Below are 25,854 nucleotides of genomic sequence, written 5' to 3'. Positions count from 1 at the left end.
AAATTATTTCCCTTTTCTATATTGAAGCCTCAAGTAAGGACAAGTGATGTCAGGTATAATGCACCACTTCTCAAAATGCGTTAATAGTTTTGAGGCAACCTGGACCCTACTGCAGTCCTAAAGGTACCTCTAGAGCTGCAGCCTGAAACTGTACATTTTTAATAAACCCTTGGGAGTTATCATGCCCAGTGAATTTGAGAATGGTCCTGAGGTGAATAGACTGATGCTGGGACAGCAGCAGCCCGTGGCTGATGTGCTGAGCTTACTGCATCCCCTCTCTGTGCCCCCGTGCTCCCTGGAGCACGATGGAGTATAATCCCGCCAGCCAGGATTTTAGGACAGGGACATAGCCCTCTGAACGATGGTGGAAGTCAGTGGGTGCCACATGGGATGAAGACTCAGAGAGAAACCCTTAGAATTGGCTGGGCGTGGACAAAGCAGGGGAAAAAAGGTGCTGACCAAACTCACTTCAGTCTTGAAGAACTCAGCAAGGAACAAGGGACACACATACGTACACACACACACAGGCACAAACACATCAGACACATCCTTCAGCCTGCCTAGTTTAGCTTCAGATAGACTTCTTTTACCAGTGGCAAAATGATCTCACTAGAGGAATGTGTTTCTCGGGAGCTGCTAAATGGCCCATCGCCCTGTGCCTGCTCACTGTGGATGGCTGCCCCACGTGGACATCCATACCACAGTGGGATCCATGGCCTCACTCAAAAGAGAGCTATGGTTCCCAGATCCCTGACAAGAGGGCCATAGTCTGAAAAGCGGTTCCTGGTTAGCTCTTTTAGGCTTAGCCTGAGAGCAGAATTAGCCTCATGTTTTTAGGCCATTTGCCATACACATTTTCTCTCATTCTCAACTGATTGATACGGGTGGGGGGAGATTTTCGAAAACAGTGATGTTGGTAATTTATAGTTAGTTAGTAAATAAGCCATGTTTCCATAAGCAAGGATTCACACCAAGGGATCCTGCCCACAGGTGTCTGGAGGTCAAATTCGTATGTGCTTTCTGCCAATCTGAGCCACTGCCTCTGTGTCTCTGAGAATAATATACTCTGCAAGAAGGAAAGATGCACAAGCAATAGTGCAGTCTTCTCAGCGGGCGGAAGTCAGCACGGTGTGCCCCCTGTGTAAGGGGGGTTGTGCTAAGCAATGTGTTTGGTGATTGACAGATTATCTGCCACAGATTCTGGTTACCTCTGATTAGTAGATGCGGACATGGAATTAAGGGTAATTGAAGGATATTTATCGAGTCAGACATACACCTTAGAATAAGGCTTTTACTGTTCTAGAAACAATCTTCCAGAAGATGAAATCATCCAAGATGCCCCAAAAATATTTATTTATACAAAGATTTTGAGAGTAATATTCATACTTGTCTTTATACCTCAGTCTATGCGTCTGGGGCCAAGTCACTGTGTGGCACATGTGCAGCTTCCCCAAATGCCTCACATGTTGTAGCACCTGCTTCCAGGAACACCAAATGAACACAGGGTCTTGGAGGGGAAGGCGGGGGAAGAACCCATAATGCCCCAAGGCTGCATGGAACCACAATCCAGAAATGTGCATCCTGACCTGGAAGGCGTCTAACCAAGTGTCCAAGGGGAAATATGATCGAGGGAGAGCTGAGAGGAGGGACCCAGAGGGCAGACAGGAGAGGGTTGATTCCCACCCTTTCTTCTGCGTTCAGCATATCCAAAAGGCCCGATATAGTTGATGGGCCAGAAACTGCATGACCTGGATTTTCTCCCTGTAGTGACCCATGATGTTAATTGATGTAGAGGACAGTTTGCAAAAGTAATAGATTTGCCCTTAATCCCAGACAGTATGAGATACAATTCTGGGACTTTGTCTTGGTAACCTGTCTTTAAAAAAAAAAATGCTTGCCTTGTATAACATAATCCAGATTCCCTAGAGCAGATGTGGTACAGCAATTAGCAAATCCAACCTCAGATCTGAAGTGTCTTCCCGTCTGGCCCTGACCCGGCCATTCTCTGCCCTTCCTCCTCCCTTTAGGGTAGCCCAAATCCCATTGCCACACAACATCTCGACTTGCCATCCCTTTCCTCTATCCCCATCCCCTCTGTCTGCATCACAGAAAGTCTGTGTGTTCTGAAGAGTTCAGCCTTCCTCTAACCAAACCCACACTTTCTTTACCACCGTGATTCTCAGAGCCAGCAAGAAAGAAATGTTCCAAAAGGAAACCTCCATCTCAGCCATCTGCCCGGAGCCGAAGGTTGTGGGCTCCAGGCCTCTCGGTGAGGTTTGTTGCTTGTGTGTTTCCCGAGGAGCGGGCAGTCAGGCAGTGGTGGTTCTCTCTCCCCTCTCTCTGTCGCAGGTGGGGTCTCAGCTACATTTACAAGACTTCACCACCATGTTGGAGAGCTGCTCCACCTTGGGGGTCCTCCCAACATAGTACAGGATGGTCAGGGGCTCCAGGTCCTGGGGCACGCAGCAAGGCGAGGCAGATGCTTCAGGGTTCAGAGTATTGTACAGTCCCAGCACCTGGGAAGGGACACGTCAGTGAGAGGTTGGAAGGCCAAGCCTCAGGCCTGGAACGCAGTAACTCTCCCAGTTCCAGGGGCAGTCCCAGAGGCTGAGCAAGTGCTAGAATGGCCACGGGTGCTCTTTAAGAGGAAGTGTTCGGGGCCAGGTGCGGTGGCTCACACCTGTAGTCCCAGGACTTGGGAGGCAGAGGCAGGCAGATCACTTCGGGTCAGGAGTTTGGGACCAGCCTGGCCAGCATGATGAAACCCCATCTCTACTAAAAATACAAAAAAATTAGCTGGCTGTGGTGGCAGGCACCTGTAATCCCAGCTACTTGGGAGGCTGAGGTGGGAGGATCATCTGAATCCAGGAAGTGGAGGTTGCAGTAAGCAGAAATAGTGCCACTGCACTCCAGCCTGAGCCACAGAGTCAGAGTCTGTCTCAAAAAAAAAAAAAAAAGAACCGTTGGAACCTGGTTTGGGTGAGTAGGTGCGTAGTTGCTCTTCATCCACAATGACAGAAGCAGAACAACTGCACTTGTTTGGGGTGATGGGTTGAAGCATGTGACAGTTGCTACACTGATAATGAATTATCTTGGCTTTTTTTTTTTTTTTTTTTTTTTTGAGTCAGAGTCTCACTCTGTCACCCAGGCTGAAGTACAGTGGTGCAATCTTGGCTCACTGCAACTTCTGCCTCCTGGGTTCAAGCGATTCTCCTGCCTCAGCCTCCCAAGTACCTGGGATTACAAGCGCGTGCCATCACACCCGGCAAATTTTTTACGTTTTTTGGTAGAGACGGGGTTTCACCATGTTGGCCAGGCTGGTCTCAAACTCCTAACCTTGTGATCCACCCGCCTTGGCCTCCCAGAGTGCTGGGATTACAGGCGTGAGCCACCACGCCTGGCCTATCTTGGCTTTTAAGAAAACAACTCTTACATTGCTCTTCCTAGCTGGAACTGATCACTCCGGTGAGAAATGTTCTCACAAAACATTGCCTTGAGCCATTTAGTAAGTGCCAGAGTGTAGGGCCCCAGACAGGATGCAGAAATAATGAGCTAGAAGGAAACATGCTTCACAAATTACTGCCCTATTTTTGATTCCCCTCGAGGGAAAGACAGACTAGTTTCAGAGGTGTGGACTCTTGGCTATCTCACTTTCTGTTCCTAGCATTTCAAATTAGCTTCTAGTCCATGCTTCTTGGTGTCTTTCAGAGTAAGTTTTCTACACTGGAGAGGCTGGAATGATCAGAGTTCTGGTAGAAGCCTTTCTACTGCAGTGTTCATTGCCAGCCACATGCACGTATCTCTGGCATAGGGTAACACGTGGCAGTTAATTAATTTCTATGGTACAGAGAGCTTTAGACAAAGCAAATTAAAGGCTGGTTGAAACTATGGTAGGAATTTAAAAGGGCAGAGTGTGACTGAGTGGAACTGAGTCAGGGTGCCAAGATCAGAACCTTCACCAGAGGGATTTTACTCACCCCAGACCATCATTTGCTCACTCAACATTCAATCCTTCACTCATTCTTTTTAACAAGTGGCCTGGTCGGTCAGCCCCAGTGCCTCAGATGGCATGAGCCTGCTCCATACCGTGCTGTGGGTTGTGTCTGCACTGCGGAGGTATGGGCAAGGGCCTGAGCAGAAGTTGGCATAGTAGCCCTTAGGTTCATGGACCCACTTCCAGCCCAGATCCTGTCGGAAGTCAATGTAGAGGGGGCGCACACAGCAGTTCTCCTCCAAGTTGCTACAACAAAAAACATTTATAGAAAGTCAACTTAAAAAGAAACCACCAATAAAAGAAACTTCATGAATGCTCTCATATTCTCCCTTGGAGTCCTTTCATGCCATCATAGGACTGATCAATGGAATCCCAGGTTCAAGGGCATGGGGCAGAAGAAACCAGAAAGGCACATTCATGTGTTAAAGACCAAGATCCCAAGGATGTAAGAAACAGAGATAAATGCTGCATGAGGAAGAGTAAAGAGGCAAAGGTGGCCCTGCTGCCTTTTCTATCACAAATCAAAGCAGAGCTATGAAGTGCTCCACATAAAACCAAGCACTCAATGTTATTAGCCAACTCAGCTTTGTTGAGGTTGGTTTTATTGTTACCCTCCTAATGTGCACCCAGCCAGAAATCAATTCTAAGTTTATGCAGCTTGTCTACTATAGTAGGTGACTGCTGGGACTCAATCCAAAGGCCATTTAGCCAAATAAGGCATATCCTTCTATTAACACCATGGTTCAACAGATCACCCAAATGTGATTATCAGGCCCCTTCCATTCTGTTGCCTACAGAGATCCGTTTGGCAATAATAACCCTTGCCAAATGGACATCTAGCCTCTGCTTTAAGATCTGCTGAGACCTAGAACTTGCTACTTTCAAAGGCAGCTATTAGTCAGAATCTGGCTTCTTGTGGGTTCCAAGGGTGAACCATGGCAGGCACCATTGGTTATCTATTCAATAACCATTCCTAACCCCCTTCTCCCTTGCGACATCCCATTACAGAGTCGAAAACACCAGATGCTCCTTTTCCTGGCCTCCCTTGAGAGTAGCAGTGGTCATGTGACCCAGTAATGACCCATCAGACAAGGAGAAGTGTGCAAGGGGTAAGGGCAAGTTCTGGCAAAGATATTCGATTATTTATAAAAGTGACAGATGGAAGAAGAAAGCTTCTGGCTCTTCCCCTTCCCTCATTCCTTCTTGTCTTAAATGTGGACAAGATGCCTGAAGCCCTAGCAATCACTTGTGACCATAAGGAAAAGGATGAAAAGCCAACATACTAAGCATGGCAGACTGGAAAGAGAGAAAGCCTGAGTCTTCGGTGACATCATTAAGCAGCCAGCCCACCCTAACCCTGCTGCTACAGGCCTCTTGTGAACAAGAAATCCACTATGATTTAAGTCACTGGCCAAGAGCATTCGTTCCTAACTGACAGAGACACATGGAACAAATCTACATGCCAACCTTTGTGGCAACTACCTTGCCTCTCCTATACCTTGCTGTTGAGCTGTTCCCCCAAATGAACATCCCTAGTTTCCCAAGCCCAACCATCCTCATAAGACATGGTTTCCAGATCTAAATATTTCCCAATTCGTTCTCCCCAGCTTCATTTCGGCATCCTCTGAGGCCAGATGGACTCACTCTTGCTCCTTCCTTTACCTGCAGTGCTTCCCCTCCTGGATCCCTTCATCCCCAAACCTCATCCTTGAAGCCTCTGCTCAAATTCCACACCCTTCTGAAGCCTTTCCTGTGTCCATAGGTGAACTCGTTACTCCCAGTTAAAGCACTTAATCCTTCGGACCCTCTCATGGGGGTGATCATCTTCTCCCTTTTAGTAGCTGGCATGCATGCTTTATCCTCCCCTTACAAATGAGCAGTGAAACTGCTCCTGAATAAGAGAAGCTGGGTCTTTTCTATCTCTGTATTGTGGCTACCCAGTAATTTCTGAATTCGTTTGTTAATTTCTCTAGCTCCGATTTCCCGTTCAAATGGAGACCGTTCTATTTGCCTCCATCCAGTAGCATCCTTGGACCCTTCATAGGGAACTGCACACTTCTTTAATGGAAACTCCTACATTAATCTCACACATACACTCTACAAGTGCTTAAAACATGGAAATCATGGAGAGGCTTTGACCAAGCATCTCCAGTCCAAACTATTTTAGCAACACTCCTCCGCAGAGTTTTCCTCATTTACTTCAGCCAGCCCCTTCCAGAGTTAGCCTATGGAAAAACAGTGGGACTCCCAGGAAAACAGAGATCTGTGAGAGATTTTCAGTCTTCTTCCTGGAGATGTTTGTGAACAGCATCAGGGACCCTCTGTTGAGTGTGGCTTGGCTCTGGGGCCTGACCTGCAGTAGGCAGGCAGTAGATGTTGGTTCCCATGTGGGCCCAGGCTCACCGGAAGCAGTAATTGGTGTCCAAGGCCCGCTTCTTCCTCTGACCCCCCTGGCCCGGGTTGTCGAGCCGGTGTGGGGGAATCATCATGAGGATTAGATGAGGGTTGTGGTGATCCTTCTGCTTCTTGAGGCGCCCCAGATCTCCACGGCCATGGTCATCCTCATTGTCCACGCCTGCAGAAGGGAAGGAAAGTGACAATCTCCCGTCTAAGGAGAGCAGAGCCCTTGGAGGCTGCCTCCTCCACACGCGCCATCACTGCCCAGGAGGAGGGGCAGTGCAGTCTGCGAGGGAGGTGTGGGGGACAAGTGCAGCTTAATTCTGATGTCCAGCTGCAGGAAGGGGAAGAGCAGATGGAGAAGCCAGTATCAAAAGAACTCATTATCATTGTAAGAACTCATTATCATTGAAAGATGCCCCATGTTCAGATCCCCATACTCCTGTATAGAAATCTTCCAAGGGGCAGAAAGCCCTTGCTGAGATTCCTAGGAATCTTCACGGACCCATGAAGCATCCCTGTTACTAAATGGGTATCTAACACATACTTCCGGGTTGTCAGTTTGTTTGTGTTTGTTTGTTTGTTTGTTTTGAGACAGAGTCTCACTCTGTCGACCAGGCTGGAGTGCAATGGCCCCATCTTGGCTCACTGCAACCTCTGCCTCCGGAGTTCAAGAGATTCTCCTGCCTCAGCCTCCCAAGTAGCTGGGATTACAGGTGCATGCCACCATGCCCAGCTATTTTTGTATTTTTAGTAGAGACAGGGTTTCACCATGTTGGCCAGGCTGGTCTCGAACTCCTGACCTCAAGTGATCCACCCACCTCAGCCTCCCAGAGTGCTGGGATTATAGGTGTGAGCCACCGCACCCAGCCCTGGGTTGTCATTTTATATTCTAGACTTAGAATCTTGGGGTGTGAGTTTCCTCTTAAAATGTGAACAGACCAAGATAACACAGAAGTCCTACCAAAAATTTAAGGTGTCACAACTTAAGATAGCCTGAATGGGAGCCAAAGAAACAAGACTGTATAATTGTTAACATTCACATTGCACTTAGAGTCTTTGAAGTGTTTTTACTATAAAGTTCAGATGAGATAATGAAGCATATGATAAATAGCAAACAAGCTCTGGAAAGAAAATTTAAATTCATCAACCCATTTCATCTGAGAAAAAGGAAAAGACTGGAGACTGACTTAGAAAGAGTCTCAACTCGATTTTGTGAAGGACAGCTGCCAACTGTTGTCCATCCTCACTGAGGACAGGAACATGAGGAATTAATTTACATAGCTACAAGAGGGGCTTGGGTCTCAGGAAGGGTCACTAGATCTGTAAGATAAATGAGAGACCTGGATCACAAATCCCTTTTTCTGAAAATCTTTATGAACAAGATAAGTATTCACTGAAATGGGAAGGTTTCATCCTAAGTTGGCCCGTAGGTAAGGACTCTGAAGGTCCTCTGGGCTCTAAGGTTCTGTGGTTACAGTGTCAAATCTTTGGCTTTAAAAAAAGGCTCTAAAATAGAGCCCATGCGGGGTAAGATCACTGTCCAGCGCTGAGCCAAAAGAGGCCTGCACCTTTTCCCAGACAAGCCTCTGACCTCAGGCATTCTGCAGTTACCCAAAATGGGAATATGAAAGGAAAAGAGAACTTCCCCGAACTCCAGAGATCATCCAGGCTGAGTTCCTTGCAAACATAATGGAAAACCAGAAATGACTCTCAATGACTTTGCCATCTCTACCCAAACACCCGGGGACAAACACCCTGAGGCTCGAAGCAATCATCCAAACCCAGAGGACCCCAGGCAAGGTCAGGCAGGCCCTGCACATCTGGAAAGCTCAGTTGTCTGGGTACTCATGTTCAGGACAGCCAAACTTAATTTCTTTTAGGGAGGGGGAAGACAACTCCTATCTGTTGAGCATTTCTGGCGCTGTATTCCTTATTCATTATCTCATGTAATTGCCTGACAACCCTGTGAAAGACGAACTCTCATCCCATTTCACTAGGCCCAGAGGCCAGACGGCTTGCCTACACACTTTCACCACTTACCAGACCATGTCATCTTCCAGAGGCTAATGCATTCTCTAAGCTATAAACTGAAAGTTACACTCATTGCTTTTGGGGTAAAGCAGAATTACTCAAGTACAAAATAGCTGGCTATCTCTCTGAAGGAGCTTGGTTTCTTTTCTTGAGGTCTGGTAAGGGTCTCCTGCACTATCCTGTCCCATTAACTTCCCCCCACTCACCCATCCTACCATACACATTCATTTTGTTACCTTTGAATTTGATTTCCATCACCTCGTGAATGTTTTCCAGGATATCTCCATTGGGCTGAAAGGTGTGACATGGACAGTGAATGCTGATTTCTAGACCTAAGTTGGACTCTGCAAAATAAGACAGAGTTAGTGAGAAAAGCACCTCTGTGTGATGGGGAAGTGTGCCCACCACCCATGCAAGGGTGAGCCAGGGCCTCTGCTCCTATAGGGACTCATAGGAACTGAGTTCTATTGAGGGTCACAGGAGACAGAAAGTACCTCCAGAGCTCAGAGTGGACCTTCATGCACACGTTGCCACATTCCAGGTATTCCTGTTATATTATGAATCACCAAATGGGGGCATATACTAGTGACCATCGTGAAATAGAAGTGGAATATCATTCCCTTTCAAAGGATGGTATTAAGAGAAAATTGTCACCTACCTACTTGGAGGCAAAAGTACACAGATACAGAAAGGAAAGCAAAAACTCATGCCATCTACATGGTTTTGGGAGAGGGGATCGTTGAGCCAACCTACTGAGGAAGGATGAGGGCAAGAGGCAGAGGGACTGGAAGAGACTATGGACAGGGAGTAACTAAAGAGTCTCCGAGCACAGAGACTGTGATTCAAAAGGCCACAGATTCAAAGGGCCACAGGATGTAATGCTGGCAAAAAGATTCAAGTCAGGAACCAATGCTAGAGGCAAGGTCACTTGCAAACAGGAAGCAGAATCTGTCTCAGTGGAAGATGCAAGCATTGCTACCAGGGCCATGACCGTGGGCCTAGACAAAATGGCAGATTCTAGAAGAGAGAAGATGAACATCATGGTTACATTGGGCCATATTTTTCCTAAGGAACAAGGACACAACGAGGTAAAAATTACTTGGACGTTTCTTCTTTGGGAATCCTTGTTCACCATGATGGGAAGTTGGAATGTGAATTGCTCACCAAGATGAACAGCTTGGGAAGACAGCTGTGAACTTAGAAAACAGCACAGAGGAGATGACAGAGAAGTATGGCTGAGGGTCCAGATGACATGAGCGTGGAGACAGTGAGCATGATGAAGCTTGGAGGTGCCAGGGTTTGGTGCCTGACATCCTGGTGCATGAAGAACAACTCCGGCCCATTCGCCTAGTAGTTGTGGGATCATGTGTTTTGGCAACCAAAATCAAGGAAGCAGGAACTCAGTAAATGAGGTTGAGTAAAGTGAAAGAAAAAGAAACAAAATGAAAAGTCTGCACTGAGACAAATAGTTTTACACAGAAAACCAGGTAGGATCTGGTATCATGGCAATTCTGGTGGGTAAGACTTAATTTGGGAAGCTCTGTTGATCCTGGGATAGCAGCCAGTTGTGGCCAGGTGTAGGAGAGGTCATGGGGACCTCTTTGGATTCAGGGTCAGCCTCTTAGTGAGTTGATTTATTTGCTGCTCCCTGAGGCCACACACCATGTGTGTGAGCATCTGGCCTTGGGGACAACCTGGAGTCTTCCTGAAATTGTGCCATCAGGGCAAACCCCAAAAAGTCTGACCTGGCCCAGCAACCTTCTCATGGACAGAAGGATACAAGCCTACAAACCTGGAGATTCCCATCAACATTAGATTGGCTTGGACATCCCAGACCTACTGGTTAAAACCCAGCCCCTTTCTTCCATAAACTCCAGAGCCTAACCAGATCTGCCCTACCGCAAGTCAGGGCAACCTCTGGGGCACACTGCACCTGCTGAGCTTGAAGATCTCTGTTCCAGCAGGTTCGCTCAGTGAGGGAAGGCAGACCAATAAAATAAGGCAGCTGAGACACAGCTGGAGGAGAAGTAAATGGAGAGGGAGGTATGAGGAGTGCCCTCTCCCTGGGTTAAGGCTGCTGGAAGGAGGAGCCAGAGTAGCTGAAATGGGCTACCTAACAACACGGTGTACCTCCTGGTCAAGCTGGTTCAAGGCGGGCTGGAAGAGACCTGGAGTGAGTGAGTTCTATGATTCCATGAGTTAGAAAGTCAAGGTGCAGACAGCTGTCTTGGGGAGAGTGAGGGTCCAGGGGTAAGCACGAGAGGGTGGCCGGGCTTGGCCAACAGGCTGTATCTAGATAGAGGACTTAGAAATGATGATAACCACCACCAAAATGCCTGGAAGTTTACTACATATCAAACACTGCTCTAAGACTTTACAAGCCGTAACTCATTTAATCTCTATAGTAATCCCATAGAGCAAGAACTATTATCCCCCATTGTACAGATGAAAACACTGAGGCTTAGGGAGGTTAAACAGCTTGCCCCAAGATATCCAACCAGTGGATAGTAGTGCCAGGATTCAAGCACTGACAGCTTGATGCCAGATCCCAAACTCTTGTTAGAGACAAGGAGGGGCAAAGAGGGGGCAACAGAGACCACCAAGGAAGATGCCCACACATTCACCAACATGCAAGATGGTTGTTTCCCAGTGTCCCACCTTTCCTGAGCCATGATGCTGACAGGCTCCCTCCCCAGCCTGCTAGGGGAGGCCTGGCCCTGCCTAGCTAGGTGCTGCAGACTATATGAGCAATAGCACAGGGTATGAGACCTGGGTCCCCAGCGGCCCTGGTGGGCTCCAACCCACTCCGCGACCCAGAATGCAGCCTGGGTACCTGCTACACAAGGGCTCTCAGATGTTTGCTGAATGACTCCAACACCACATGTGTGACTCAGTTTTCTCATCAATCCACACCACCAAACTGCTCCAATTTGGAGTCCTTTGTTGCCTGCTTTGAAGCCATGAACTCTGAAGAGACTCATGGGCTCTCTGTAAGCACAAACCTGTGTGATGATTCCCCTGTGGGAAAGGTGGGCAGTATCTGCCTAAGTGGGAACTGAAGGTTCCAATGAAGAACTAACCTCAGAATTGGCAGCTGTGGGGGTGGTGGGTGGGGGACCCATAGGTTTTATTACGAAATTATCTTTTTGATGTCTCAGGAGGATGGAAATCATTCTCAATGCAAACTTCTCATTGAGTTCTGCAGCTGTGAAAATAAGAACTCCTTCAAGTGCCCAAGGCTTCAAAGAAATCCAGGTGGAGCTGATCAAAATCAGACAGGGAAGTTAAGAGCTTAATTTCCCCAGCCCCTCCTTTCTGTAGCCGTCTGAGTCAGAATTCCCAACAAAGCTGCTGTCGGCAGATCCACGTGGGTTCTCCTAGGCTCTCGCCTTCACGCTTAGTAGGTGGGACAGGATGGAATTCCTGGGTACCCTTGGGACTGGGGCAGGATCTTCAGCCCACCATCTGCCAACTCAGCCACCAGATAATTCCCCTTGGCTGGGGAATTTTCTCATTTATGTGACCTGCCTGGGCTCCGTGGCCATCAAGCAATGCAAACTCGATGGCTACAGAGCCCAGGCAGGTCACGTAAGTGAGAAAATCGAGCCAGCACATGATGCTAAACAGGAACTGCCAGCCTCACTCTTGGGGAACAATAGGGAATGGTGGGGGCTGTGGGGACTGAGGATGCATACCCCATCTCAAGGGGTGGCCGGTACTCGTCTCTGATGGATGGTTATCAGGAAATCTTCCAATTTTTCAAAAACAGCAAGAAGTCCAGGTTTTATGTGAAATCTCCTGACTTGAAACACCCAAAACTGTTGATGACTAGTCAAATCGAAAACAATATGCAGGCCAAATAGTTTGTAATCTCTGCCTTTGAGCTTTAACTCTTAGTTGCCTAAAACACCAAGGACCTAGAAGGATCCACCTGCCTCAGGGACTCTGGGCATCAATATGTGGATGGTCTGTGGCTTTATAGCAGCTGATGACAGGAGAAAACCCTGCCCAAGAGGAAGAGAAGGAACAGATGGGACTGCCATCTGCGACCCCAACCCACTGAGCATCAGACCAGGCAGTACCAGCCAAGAAAAGGGAAAGAAACACAGAGGATGGTGTCATAAGACACCAAAGTTCTAATCCAGGCTGGACGACCTCAGTCAAGTCACTTAACTTCTCTCGGCCTGTTTCCTTATCTAAAATAAGAAAAGCTTACTCTTGTAAAACATGGTAAAAACCATGAAGTCCTCTCAAATACATTTGATCCTTAAAACAGCTCTGTGAGGCATACAGAGGAGGAACCATTGCCTTATTTTCCAGGTGAAGACAGTGTGTGGATAAGATATTTGGGACACGTGAAGTTTGATATGCCTCTAGGATAGCTCTACTTTTGTGACAACCCGGCCTTTCAAACTTAACTCACCAGAACAGAACCTGTTCTCCTAGGCCCCCTATTTCAATAGGTGATACCACTCGGATGTCGAAAAATTTAGAAGTCATCCAGAATGCTCTTGTGTCCTCACACCCCATACCTAATCAGCCTGTGCTACTGGCTACCTTCAAAATACAGAACAAATCCATATGATCGTCATGTCCACTGCTACCGCCCTAGTCTCGGCCTAGATATTGCTCTCATCTGGGCTGCCGCCATGGCTCCTAACTCGTTTTCCTGCCTCTTCCCTTGACCTCCTGGAAACTAGAGGGATCTTTAAAAGATGTCAATCAAATCACTTCACCCAGCCCCTCCTCCCTGTAGCTGTCTGAGTCAGAATTCCCAACAGAGCTGCTTTCGGCAGATCCACGTGGGTTCTCCTAGGCTCTTGACTTCACACCCAGTAGAGGGACAGGAAGGAATTCCTGGGTACCTTGAGTATCCCCAGCTCTGGTTATAGCACTCCCACACTTCTCGTCACACCTGGAATAAGTCCTGAAACCTCACCATGACCTGATGATGTTCTAAATTAAATTGGCTGGGCACGGTGGCTCACGTCTATAATCCCAGCACTTTAGGAAGCCAAAGCGGGCGGATCACTTGAGGTCAGGAGTTCAAGACCAGCCTGGCCAACATGGTGGAAACCCCATCTTTACGAAAAATACAAAAAAATTAGCCAGGTGTGGCAGTGTGCATCTGTAGTCCCAGCTATTCAGGAGGCTGAGACGTGAGAATCGCTTGAACCCAGATGGCGGAGGTGCAGTGAGCAGAGATCGCACCACTGCACTCCAGCTTAGGCAACAGAGTGAGACTCAGTCTCAAGAAATAATAATAATAAATTATATGGCCCCAGCAACCTCTCTGACCACCTCCCCTTCTCTTCCCGTCCCCAGCTCACCATGCTCCAGCCACACCAATCTGTTTGCTGCTGCTGCTAGAACAAATCAAGTTTATTTCCACTTGAGGGCTGGGCCTCGCTGTTGCCTTTGCTTAGCACATCCCTTATTCTGATCTTCACGGGCTAAATCCTTATCATTCAGATGTCAATGCATGAATTTCTTCATCATAGAGACCTTCCCTGTTGGACCCCATCCAATCATTGCCACATTGCCCTCTTTCTATTTCTCATAGTTCCTATCCCTGTGGCTGCATCCCCAGGGCCTGGCTTACAGTGAGCATTTAATAAACATTAGTTTAGTGAATGAATGGAGGATACTCAGTGGCAAAGCTAGGGTTTGAACCCAGATCTCTGACTCCCTTAATTCTGTCCTCTTCCTTCTGTTTCATGGAGGACTAAGGGACCTGAGGTTCATTCTGAAATGCTCTTCTGAAGGGTCCACCTACCTCTTCTCAACAGCCACTCACGCACAGTGTCAGTGACATCAAAGGACAGCCACTCGGCAGTGCCCCGTGTGGGCAGATTCTTGCCACCGATATAGCGCTGTTTGGCAATGTGCTCATCCGGCCGAAGGATCTACAGGGCAGAGAAAGGAGTGAGTACCTGATGCCAGGACAGAGTGCCCCGGAAGATGTCACAATGCAGAGCACAGGTGAGGGAGCGATAGGAAACCAGTGGTTCCTGAATGCCATGGCCCTCGATCACCTTAGCTAACTCTTAAGCATTTTCATGACAGACACAGATACAGAAACGAAGGCTCAGAGAAGCCAGGATTCAAACCCAGGTCTGCCAAACTCTGCACCCAGTGGTGACCTGATATGGCAAAGGAACCGGCTTTCCCGTCGTTGTGGTTTCTGCTCTGAGAGAGGAGTTACCTGAAAGAGCTCGATCCTCTGCTCATTCCGCTTAGAGCTGGGGTTGGGCACCCGCAAGACCCGGAATTCTGCTCGGAACAGGTTGGTTCTATTTTTCTCCACTGAGGACACATTGAAGCGGAAAACCTTGGAGGTAATTCCTTTGGGGCAGACAGCCAGCTCGTCTAGGAGACAGAGCAGAGGGCACAGCATGAGCGAGACATGCAGGAACAGTGTGCTGCCAACGGACAGGCACCAAGCGGCCACCGTCCTGCCTGCCACCTCCCTAGAGGCTTGAGGCCTCAGACCGCAAGGTGGAGATATGAGGAAGATTCTTGGTGGCCCTAGAATCCCACACAGTCCTGAGCAAGGAGCAGTGTGGCCTCAGAGCTCCATGACATGGCACTAGACTGGCCAGTCAAATCTAATTGCCCCCTCCTCCCACTGCCTTGACATTTCAGTTCTGGTAAGTTCTCCAACCCGTTTTTCCTACTTTTTGAGAAAATACTGATTCTAGAAAGATATCGGCAACCTAGTAGTTTACATATCTTACAGCTAGTTGATTTATTCCTGTATTTGTTCATCTGGGCGTTCATTCATTTATCAAAAATGTATTGAGCAGCTACTGTATGCCAAGCATAGTGCTAACATTGGGAAGCAAAACATGAATAGGCACAATCCCTGCCTTCAAAGGGATTAAAACCCATTTATGCCCGGTGTTCCATTATTGGAACGCTAAGCATGTAAAAGTTATTTATATCCTACTACTGCTCAAGGTCAAGGCCAAGGTCTGATTTCAAAATTCAAAAAATTGCAGCCTCAGGCTTATGGGTTAATATCCAAGGTGGGGTATTAATACATGGGCCCAAATAACAGGACTAGAGAGAAATAATAGGACAGAGTGCCCCGGAAGATGTCACAATGCAGGAGCACAGGTGAGGGGAGCGACAGGAAACCAATGGTTTTCAGAGAAGTCCAGGAGTTGCTGCAGGAAATCAAAGGAGGGGAATGGCAAGGAGCACTTCACGAAAGAGGTGAAAATTGAGAGGATTTGAGGATGGGGAGGAAAGAAATGTTACATGGAGTGACTGCTGGAAGCAAAGTCAAGGAGGGGAGGAAATGCAAATGAGTAAGAGAGGCCCGAAACAGCAGGTGGGAGCCAGGTGAGAAAGGGCAAGATGGTAGATTGGGGTCCACCTGTCAGACTAAAAGGTTAAATTTTAACCCATTAACAGTAGGGAGTCACTGAAAGTGAGCATTGCAGTGACATCTCAACCTTGTGTTTTAGACCCAATAAAGCAGGGCTTATATAGCAAAGAGCCCACATCATGAGCCTGGCAGAAACACAGATGCTTCCTCTGACCAAGCTGGTGTGTCACCATTGGCTCCTTTCTCTTTCCTTGACAGCACGTGCTATGCCAGACACTGTCACCTGCTGGCCTCTTCATCCCTGTCCACAAGACATGGGCAGCGAATGCTCTCTCCCACCCCTCTGAGCCAGAGAAAGGGAGCCTGTCTTTTCTCTGCTCCTGTACACTTGACAGCCTCAAGGTCTGAGCAGTATTAACACCCAGAGAAAAACTTTCTGCACAAATGGTAACAATAGCCCGAAGTTGAAATTCAAGCTCATAGACCCAGATTCCACACATAATGGACATGGCTGGAATGAGCTTATAATCACCCCGAGGGGTTGTTGAGGAAGTCACGGACGAGGCAGGAAGGATCAGAGGCCTGGAAACAAGCAAATGCGCTACTGATCTTCAGGAAAGGATGAGTGAGTGTTTCTGGAAATTGCCATCTGGTGGGCCTGACACTGGTTCTTAGAAAATTAATGGAACAGATGTTAGGAAAACAAATGTGTGAATGCTGTCTAATGAAGCCCTGATTAATAATTGGCTTTGAAAGAACAGATACTGCCAACGATTCCCTAAACCATTTCAGATAGAACCAAGGAGAGAAATCAGTGATAGTTAAGTAATGTGTAAGTTTACAAGTTTGTAATACTCTGAATGTGGATAAGCTACTTGCATTGGCAACCCTGTCAAGGACGACAGAGCTGGGTTTTGAAGGAGCTGTTATTGATATGGCTTCAGTTACAATAGCACCTCCTGGGAGGATCACTTGAGCTCGGGAGGTCCAGGCTGCAGTGAGCCATGATTGTGCCACTGCACTCCAGCATGGGCAACAGAGGGAGAATCTGTTTCAAATAAATAAATAAAGTAAATAAATAACACAGCTCCAGTGACTACAAGAGGAATAAAGGGTAAGTCAGTGCAACATGCACCTTGCTGTAAAAAGAAGGGAGATGGGGCCGGGCACGGTGGCTCACACCTGTAATCCCAGCACTTCGGGAGGCCAAGGTGGGCAGATCACGACATCAGGAGTTTGAGACCAGCCTGACCAACATGGTGAAACCCCGTCTCTACTAAAAATATGAAAATTAGCCAGGCGTGGTGGTGCGCGCCTGTAATCCCAGCTACTGAGGAGGCTGAGGCAGGAGAATCGCTTGAACCCAGGAGGCGGAGGTTGCAATGAGCTGAGATGGTGCCATTGCACTCCAACCTGGGCAACAGAGCGAGACTCCGTCTCAAAAAAAATAAGAAGGGAGATGGAAAATGGCACTTGCTGGTGAGACGGTCAGAGTGGGTCAAGGCAGTGGGAAGTCAGGAGATGGGGAAAGTTATGAGCTAAGAGAGTTCTCAGGACACCCTAGTGGCCGTCCTCTTTGGTTTCTTCCAGCCTATCAATCATAATCTGCTCCTCAAGATGAACACCTCCTGGGGAGACTTTTAAGGTTTCAAGAAAGAGGTGGAAAAGGTCATTTTTCTATTACTGGGATATACAGATTTCCAATGATTAGAAGGGACATCAGGAGTCATGTGGTGCAACCCTCTTCAGAGGAAGAAACAGCTTTCTAGAGGGTCTTGGCCAGAGTCGCTCAGAAGTTAGCTGACACAAGCAACTTGACACTAGCAAGCAAAGCTTAGGACACAATTGCTAGTGATTAAAAAAGAATTGGCATCTGGGCAATATGGTGAAACCTCGTCTCTACTAAAAATACAAAAATTAGCCAGGCATGATGGTGCATGCTTGTAATCCTAGCTACTCAGGAGGCTGAGGCAGGAGAATCACTTGAACCTGGGAGGCTGAGGTTGCAGTGAGCTGAGATTGTGTCACTGCACTCCAGCCTGGGCGACAGAGTGAGACTCCATCTCAAAAAAAAAAAAAAAAAAAAAAAAGAAAGAAGAAGGAGAAGAATTGGCAGCCAGGAGCAGTGGCTCATGCCTGTAATCCCAGCCAGCACCTTGGGAGGCTGAGGTGGGTGGATTGCTTGAGCTCAGGTGTTCGAGACCAGCCTGGCCAACATGGTGAAACCCAATCTCTATAAAAAATACAAAAATTAGCTGGGCATGGTGGCACACGTCTGTTATTTCAGCTACTCGGGAGGCTGAGGCGGGAGGATTGCTTGAGCCCAGGAGTTCAAGATCAGCCTGGACAACATAGGGAGGGCCTATCCCTATTATTTAAAATCAAAAATTTAAAAGGCTGGGAATAGTGGCTCATGCCTGTAATCCCAGCACTTTGGGAGGCCAAGGCAGGTGGATCACTGGAGGTCAGGAGTTCGAGACCAGCCTGGCCAACATGGCAAAACCCCATCTCTACTCCAAATACAAAAATTAGCTGGGCGTGGTGGTGGGCACCTGTAACCCCAGCTACTCGGGAGGCTGAGGCATGAGAATCACTTGAACCCAGAAGGCAGAAGCTACAGTGAGCTGAGATTGCACCAGTGCACTCCAGCCTGGGTGACAGAGTGAGACTCTGTCAAAAAAATAAAAATAAAAATTAATTTAAAAAAAGAATTGCCTGGGAGATCAAAGAAAATGTACATACAATCTTCTTGACAATCAAATTCACTGAATAATGATGTTTTAAGTAATCTGTGGAATGAATCATCATATAAATAAATAAGCAAAATGTAATAGCACCACCTTGTTTTGTCGAGTTTTTATTACTTCATGTGACCTTCTAACAACCCTTGAGAAGAATGAAAACATGTAAAATTTATCACTTGACAAATGAGAAAACTGAGCCTCAAAAAGTTAAATGTCTTTCCCAAGGTCACATAACTAGAAGGTGGCGGAGGTGGGGTTTGAACCCCGGTCTTCTGAACATACCTCATTTATTGAAGCAGGGACTCTTCAAGCTGGGAGGGATCTGGGAGATCATCTGGCGAAGATGGTTTCATGAACAAAATATGGCAAGATTCCACTAAATGGGCCTAGAGTGTCAACCTATGCCTCAGACAATGACCCACTGCAAACGAGTTTGTGGTTCTTAAGCCATGCCTCGCAGAACACTAGTATTATTGAGAGCTGGACTAGGGGGTCCCACCTTTACAAATTAAATCTTGAGCAACTTTTTCCATTGCACAGAAAAAATATATATTGGTGAATGCCTTTTTCTCTATTTTGTTTAACAGGGCAAAACAAAAGCAAAGAATATTCATGTACAGTATGCATGGAAAAACCAGGAAATAGCTGACCATGTTTAGTTAACTGCCTTTTAAAATGTGTTCAGACACCTGGGCGGCTAGGTGTGCCTTTGCTTGTATATATCATTTCTGCTGGTTCCAGTGAAGGGACTATATTTATCAGTGTGGCTGTACTTCTCTACCCTGGCTGCACGTTAGAATCACCTGGAAAGCTTTAAAAACAAATGATGCCTGGACCCATTCCCCAGCAGTTCTGACTACATTGGAGTGAGTGGGGTCCACGGCATATTTTTTTTAAGATCTCCAGATGATTCTAACGTGCAGCCAGGGTTGAGAACCACAGATTATAATGTGTTGCAAAGGGCACCATGGCTTCCAGATGTTCTGGAATTTGAGAAACCACTGCTTTAATGGTGTGAGCTTTCTATTGATTAACCTTTAAATGAATTAGACATGTTGCTTCGCTGATGGAACACCTTTAAAAATTTTGAGTTAGAAGCCCATAAACATTTTAAGCCCATGTTAAAAATTGGAATACTTCAGAGAAAGATCCAGATTTTCTGCTTTTCTAGGACATGGGAAGAACTAATCAAGCTGGACCCCACGGTCCTCAATGCAAAACCCAGCAAGAGCTGAGGCTGGCTGCTGCTTTGGCTGGACACGTGGGCTCCAGGTGCCCTCTCTCTCCCTGTCTCACACACCCTACTTTCTTCTTGACCCCAAGACCAAGTGTCCTGGTGCAGTTTATCATGACGCCGTGGCTTTTCTTCCAGATCATTTGCATTTCCTGCCGGGTCTCTGTAGGCACTAGTGTTTGCCATCCCTCTAAGAAAAGTTTTGCCCTAGTTCACTGAGTCTTAGGCTTCACTGTGCTTAAGAATCCATAAGGAGCTTGTCGAAAATACAGATTCCCCAAGACTCCAACCCTCAAGATTCTGGTTCTGTAAGGGTGGGTGGGACTAGGGAATCTACATTTACCTCCAGCTTCCTCTGGACCACACTTGGAGAAGTGCTGACCCCTACTGTGCAGAGGGCATTGGCCCTTGGAGCAAATGATTTTCAGAATAATTCTCAGAATAAACAAAATCTACACTTAGCAGCCAGAGAAGAAAGACGAAAATATCGAGTTTTCTCTTTGCTGAGAAACTCTGGGTTTGCTGGTTGTCTTAGTGCTGCCCTTGGCTGAAAGCAACAAGTCTCCGAACAGACACAAATCATTACAAGCCAGAAGAAGATAAAACGACACCTACATTGGTGATATCTTCGTAAGACGGATGACAACGGAAGTAAAAAAGCTGTGTCCTTTCCCATCACGTGGGGTCAGAGAAACTCTCTACTCCCTCCCCACAGTAAAATCCTGGAGAATTAGAAAAGGGATTACAGAGTCTTGCCCATACTCCCCCGTAGAGGCTCTGCTGATTCATCCCAGATGGAATTATAAAATTCTTTCAGCTGAAAAGGAGTTTGGAAATCATCTCTGACTTTACAGCTGGGGAAACTGAGGCTCAGAGCGGTCACTTCTACGTAGCTGCGGCTGCTTAACCTGCTTGAGACTCTTCATTAAATAAAGAAAACCCCTTCATTAAATTAGGGAGAACATTTGTGGCAGTATGAATCTCCTGGGCAAAAAAAAAAAAAAAAAAAAAAAATGCAGAGCTAAGGAAGAACAAATCCAGTTATCCTTGTGCAATCTGCCACCTGGGTTACTAAGATAATAACTCTGACCTCTCCTGCTTGGTCCAACATATGATTCATTTATGTTATAAATCAAAGTTTACTGAACCCTAAAGGTTAAAGGTAGCACTTACAAAGTGTATTTTACATATAAATGAGTGCTTAACTACATGCATCCTGCGCGCAGAATGTCTAGGTTAGGGTCCCTGCTCTTTTTGGACAAATTACTTAAGCTATCCAAGTCTCAGTTTGCTTATCTGTAAAACAGGGAGATAAGGTTATTTAGGAAAAGGCCTTCCTCTCTGCTCTCACCTTGGTGCCCTTTCTCCTGCACTACTAAAAAGTATTTCCTCTTTCATTTTCCTCTCCTGGGACCTCTATTCTCCTTGCCCTGGCTCCTACTGTCACTTTCCTTCGAATGCATGTTCACTGGGTCAGGGAAGTGGCCAGAAGTGAGGAAATATGGAACCGAACGTGATCTCATGACCTCCCAGCAGAGACTCTGGCATCGAGACCCTGCTGTGCCCCACCACAGACCTGGTGTCACCCCTGTCTGCCCTCATGAGTTAAAGACAGGCTTCCTTCCCCCACCCCGCCCCGCCACCTTGCAAACCCCTGACGATGGCTGTCTGCTTCTGCTCAGCACCTGCCCACTGCCTTCTTTATAATTAGTGTGCCTTGTGTGTCTGCCTCTCTGGGGTGGCCTCAGCACCTGACCAGCTGCAGGGCGGGCCCAGGTCCCTCAGCTCAGCCTCCAAGTCACCTCCAACAGCTGCAGAGTCTGCCTGCTTCCGGTTTGCACCTGTGAGCCTCATAGCATCGCGTGTTGGCTCCTCCCCAGCATCCTGAACAGCATCCTGCTGGCTGTGCTGGGTTGCCCCAGGCCAGACCATTGCTCCATATCCGCACATCCACCCCTATCTGTTGCAGTTGTAAGGTCTTGGTACTGCAGCCTGGAAGCTGCCCAGCATCTGTGGGGCCCTGCCCGGGCTTTTCCCAAGGCCATCTCCTATTTGTGCCTTGAGTCTGCACAAAATCAGTGTCCACTTGCACCCGCGTGGACTTGCCTCCACGTGGCTCATTCATTCTCAGCTCAGGATTCCGGGATGGGGGGGGTCCTCCTGACTCAGAATCCCTCCTCCCTTGGACTCCTCTTGCTGACCCAGACCATGAAGGTCTGAGTCCTGCCCTCTTGCCCTGGACTCTCCTCACACCTCTCCTGCCCACCTCAGATTTCGACCTTCCTCTGATGCTTGTGGTCACTATCTCCCGCGTTGGTGGGTTCCCAGGGAGTTGGAACCTTGGCCATCGAGCTGCTAGGTGCCTCTGGGAACTGTGGGTCCCTGAGCCAGCCCCACCCAGAGACCCTGGGCAGGGAGCAGTAGCTCTGCCTCGGCCTCCAGCCTCCGCCCCACATGGCAGCCACATCCTAAAGAAAGGCGCTCCAGGCAGCCACAGGAAGCCGGAGCGGGAACCCTTCGCCAGTAACCACAGGCTCCTCTGCCTGGCATGGAGCCGCGAACCGGGCCTTTGCACCTCCAGCCAGAGCTGGTCCACCCATCAGTACCCACTCCTGTTCCTTCTCTCCAGCCAGGTTCCTTTCACCCCTTGCTGTGTGCTCTGCTGACCACCCTCCCCTGCCTGCCAGCTCCATCCCACGCCCTCCACCCCACTCCGGGAGCCGCCCACCTCCCAGGTGGGCCTGGGCTGAGGTAGTCAGGGCGGCGAGGACACCTGCTGGTAGGAAAAGCAAACAGAGCTGCTCCCGGAGTCTATGGCCCACGAGTGGCTCACATTCCTCTTTCCTGGGCTGTCAGTTTCTCAACATCTGCCAAATTTCTCTCTCTTGTATTGAGGTTTTTAAAATCCCCTTCAGTAAACACATATGACTTCCACACGTGTGCAAACACACACAGACATCTCGCCCAGAAGCCGCCCGGCTCCTCCGTGCAGACAGAGCCTCCTGGGACGGCAGGATCCCAGACATATCCCGCCCCCCCTCCACTGTGCACCCACTGCCACCCCTCCACCCGCTCTCCCGTGACACGCAGACACAAAGGGCGCCAGCCTCCTCTACGCATCCAGAGCCAAAACCCACTCTCCCCGTGCCCACCAGCCTGGAAGGCGCCCATTTTGAGCACATGAATCTGTCTACTGCACAAGACTGCATGTCGCCCTAAAGTACACGGCCCTGGGAACATTCGTGCATACCCTCTCCCCTCCACACACACAGCTCACGTGGGTCTCGTGGGTCACGTGGGTGGGGTAGACCAAAGGGCCCAGGCAGCAAGAAGCTGTCTCCTGCCTGGGCTTCAAAAAGCTTGACAGACATTAATTTGGGGCAGGTATTCTTCTTCCCAAGAACTGGAAAAACTGAAACGGAGACGTGTCACAATGAGTTGCGAAAAGCTGGGAGAAGACGAGGTCTCCACACTGAGAACTGTAAGGGCTCCTGACAGAGCCGGCCTTCCCCTTTATGGCACCCAGATGCTTACAGTTACTGATACGATCGCATGTGCAAGAATACATATGTTTCCCTGGACAGCACAATGTAATTCCAAATTAAAATCAGTCAAGGATGTGATGTGAATTCAGCAAGCCACTCAGCTCCAGGGCTCCTGGCCTCGCAGAAGCGCCGGCGCTTAACAGAATGGCTCTATATCCTTCCCCACCCACCTCCCCAGCCCCAACGGAGGAGCATCGCACCTCCTGAGCCTTGGTGCTGGTGAATCCTGGGGCACCCTGCTGTGTGGCCAGCACTAGGCCCCCCTCTGCAGAGCTCCCAGCTCCAGTTCAGACCCTCCAGAGCAGACAACCCAGCGAGAATTTGGACTTACTGTGCTCCGCCAGCCCCTGGATCATGTCGAATTTATGGATTTCTTTGGCATAGTATTCCGACTCGGTGTTTTCCTGGGTGCAGCCTTCCTCCCTCTCCCCATGCATCTCCTCCAGCAACTCCCGGGTGCTGTTGTAAAGGGCCAGGACCTGATAGGGGACGTGGGTCATCACCGTTGGCTCAGGGGGGCTGGTGAGCCTGAGCTTGCTCAAGATCTGTCCCCTAATGGCTTCCACCCTCTTCTTCTTGATGTGGCCGAAGTCCAAGGTGGTGCAAGTGGACAGAGAGAGGCTGACCGTGGCGAAGTTCAGCAGGGCCAGGACCACCAGAGCCCTTTGCAAGTGCATCTTCATGTGTGAGCTGGGAAGAGAGGCCAGGGGGACGGCGAGGCCTGGAGAGGAAGAGACCCCAGCAGACGTGCAGAAGGAGGGAGGAAAACCAGGCGGCCTCCCCAAATCCCAAAGACTGAGGCTTGGCAAGAAGGTGCATGAACTCACTGCACTGCGAGAGCTTCAGGACTTCCAGGAAGCGCTGGCAACCCTGAGGACGAAGAAGCGGACTGTGTGCCTTGTAGCGCTGGGATTCTTGTCCATGTGTCTAAACAGGTTTTGCTGGGCTCTGACTCCCAGCAGGCCAGGTGGAGGGCAAGCAGAGGGCTGGGAGGGGTGGCAAGGCAGCTGGGAGTGGGAAGGGAGCTGGAGTTTTTCCTTAGGTAAAAATAAATAGAGCGGATATCTGATATTGCCAAAAGCCGCTTGGCGATGGGGAGAAAGTGGGTATTTTAAAGAAGGAGAAGGACCATGGCTGGGTCCCAAAATCAAAATCCTTGCCTTGCCTTGAAGGAAAATAAGAAAAGAGAATGGAAAAGAAAAGGGAAAAAAAAGTTAAAAAAAAAAAAAAAAAAAGTCAGATCACCAGTGAGTAGGTGGGGAGAGGCAGGGCCAGGCAGTTGCTGGCCCAGCTAAAGGTGGGGGCAGTACAGGACACACTTGTCTCTCAGGCACTCCATTCATGCTTTCTCTTTTGTTTACACTTCCTCGGGGGCTTTCTAAATGACTTTGTTCACGCTGCCTCTCGTCTTCATTGGCTGGGGTGTGGGGTTATATGCATTGGAAGGCAGGGAGGCAGGCCTCTGAGCGCAGCAGCCCCAATCATCCACTCAGACGCCCAGGGTCACCAGCACCTCGGCTTGTCTTCTGCCTCGGCCATTGCTTCTGTCCCCTGCTTCTCTTTAAAAAATAAAAAGGAGAAAAAAAATAAAATAGAAGCCAGTTCACGGCACGCCTGCTCCGGAAAGCTGTTATTCCTTCTCTCGCACGCCTCTTCCCCTGTCTCTGCCTCTCTCGCTCATTCCCTTGGACTTGACTCTCTGCTTCCCTCCCTTTCTCTCTCTCCCTCTCCCTCTCGCTCCTCTCCCTCTCTCACACACACACATGCACACACACTGCTTTCTCTATTTCTCTCTGCTGAAATTTTATACCTCCCTCCCATGACGTCTCTGGCCTGGGGTGGGGGAGGGAGGGACCAGCGCACGCAGCCTCTTTTGCTGCACGATGTTAATGTTTTAAACAGGCACAGGAAAAGCCGAGCCCATTTGAAAAATACTTTGCGAGTCCTCTCGTTCGACGTGGTAGCTGAACTTTTTTTCCCCTCTTGGAATCACTCCTGCTACACGTTGGCTGTTTTTCTGGAAAGTTACTCCGAAGAGCCCCCTCCCTCCCTTTCCCCCAGCCCCGGCGCCCTCTCGCCAGCTGTCAGTCCGCGCAGTCCGCGGCCCGCGTCTACTCTCCCTCCTGGTCCCCCGGTCCCGGGGCCGCCCCTGGGCCAGGCCCGACCCGGGGCAGGGTCCGCAGAGGGCGCGGGACCCGGTAGGGGCGGCCATGCCAGCCTCGCCGAGGGGACTCCCGGCCTGCGAGCCGGGTCGGAGGGTCGGCGTCCGCTCCGCGGCGATCCTGGCCCGATTCTTCATTGACAAGATCGGAGTCGGGAGGCGGGCAGAAGCCTGGAGACGCTCCAGGGGCAGTGAAAAATGGTGGCGTTTTCCGGAAGATCGAGGGTGCCCTCTGGCGAGGCGAGGCCGCCAGTGAAGGAGCTCGGCTGGTCGGGAGCCGGGGAGGCTCGGGGGCTAGGGGCTGGGGGGCGGGGGCTGGAGGGCGGGAGAAGGGGCTGCGGTAGAGAGCGAGAAAAACAAGACCCAGGCCCCGAGGAATCGCCTCCCTCCCGGCCCCACGTGCGCACGAGCG

The 25,854-nt window shown here is 49.0% G+C and overlaps 1 protein-coding gene across 1 annotated transcript; it reads right to left on the bottom strand.

Annotated features, from left to right (window-relative positions):
• Positions 1-1,235: 1,235 nt before the first annotated feature.
• TGFB3 (transforming growth factor beta 3) lies at positions 1,236-25,412 on the bottom strand. The gene is made up of 8 exons (XM_003260783.2): positions 25,092-25,412; positions 23,613-24,840; positions 14,631-14,794; positions 14,202-14,331; positions 8,662-8,769; positions 6,398-6,569; positions 4,087-4,240; positions 1,236-2,516 (listed from the first exon to the last, which is right to left on the bottom strand). Exons 2-8 carry the CDS (start codon positions 23,962-23,964, stop codon positions 2,358-2,360), a joined length of 1,239 nt encoding a protein of 412 aa, XP_003260831.1. The 5' UTR covers positions 23,965-24,840; positions 25,092-25,412; the 3' UTR covers positions 1,236-2,357.
• Positions 25,413-25,854: the final 442 nt, after the last annotated feature.

Source organism: Nomascus leucogenys, chromosome 22a (genome assembly GCF_006542625.1).
Source record: "Nomascus leucogenys isolate Asia chromosome 22a, Asia_NLE_v1, whole genome shotgun sequence".
Taxonomy (NCBI): domain Eukaryota; kingdom Metazoa; phylum Chordata; class Mammalia; order Primates; family Hylobatidae; genus Nomascus; species Nomascus leucogenys.
This window is presented reverse-complemented; position numbering and strand designations above follow the sequence as displayed.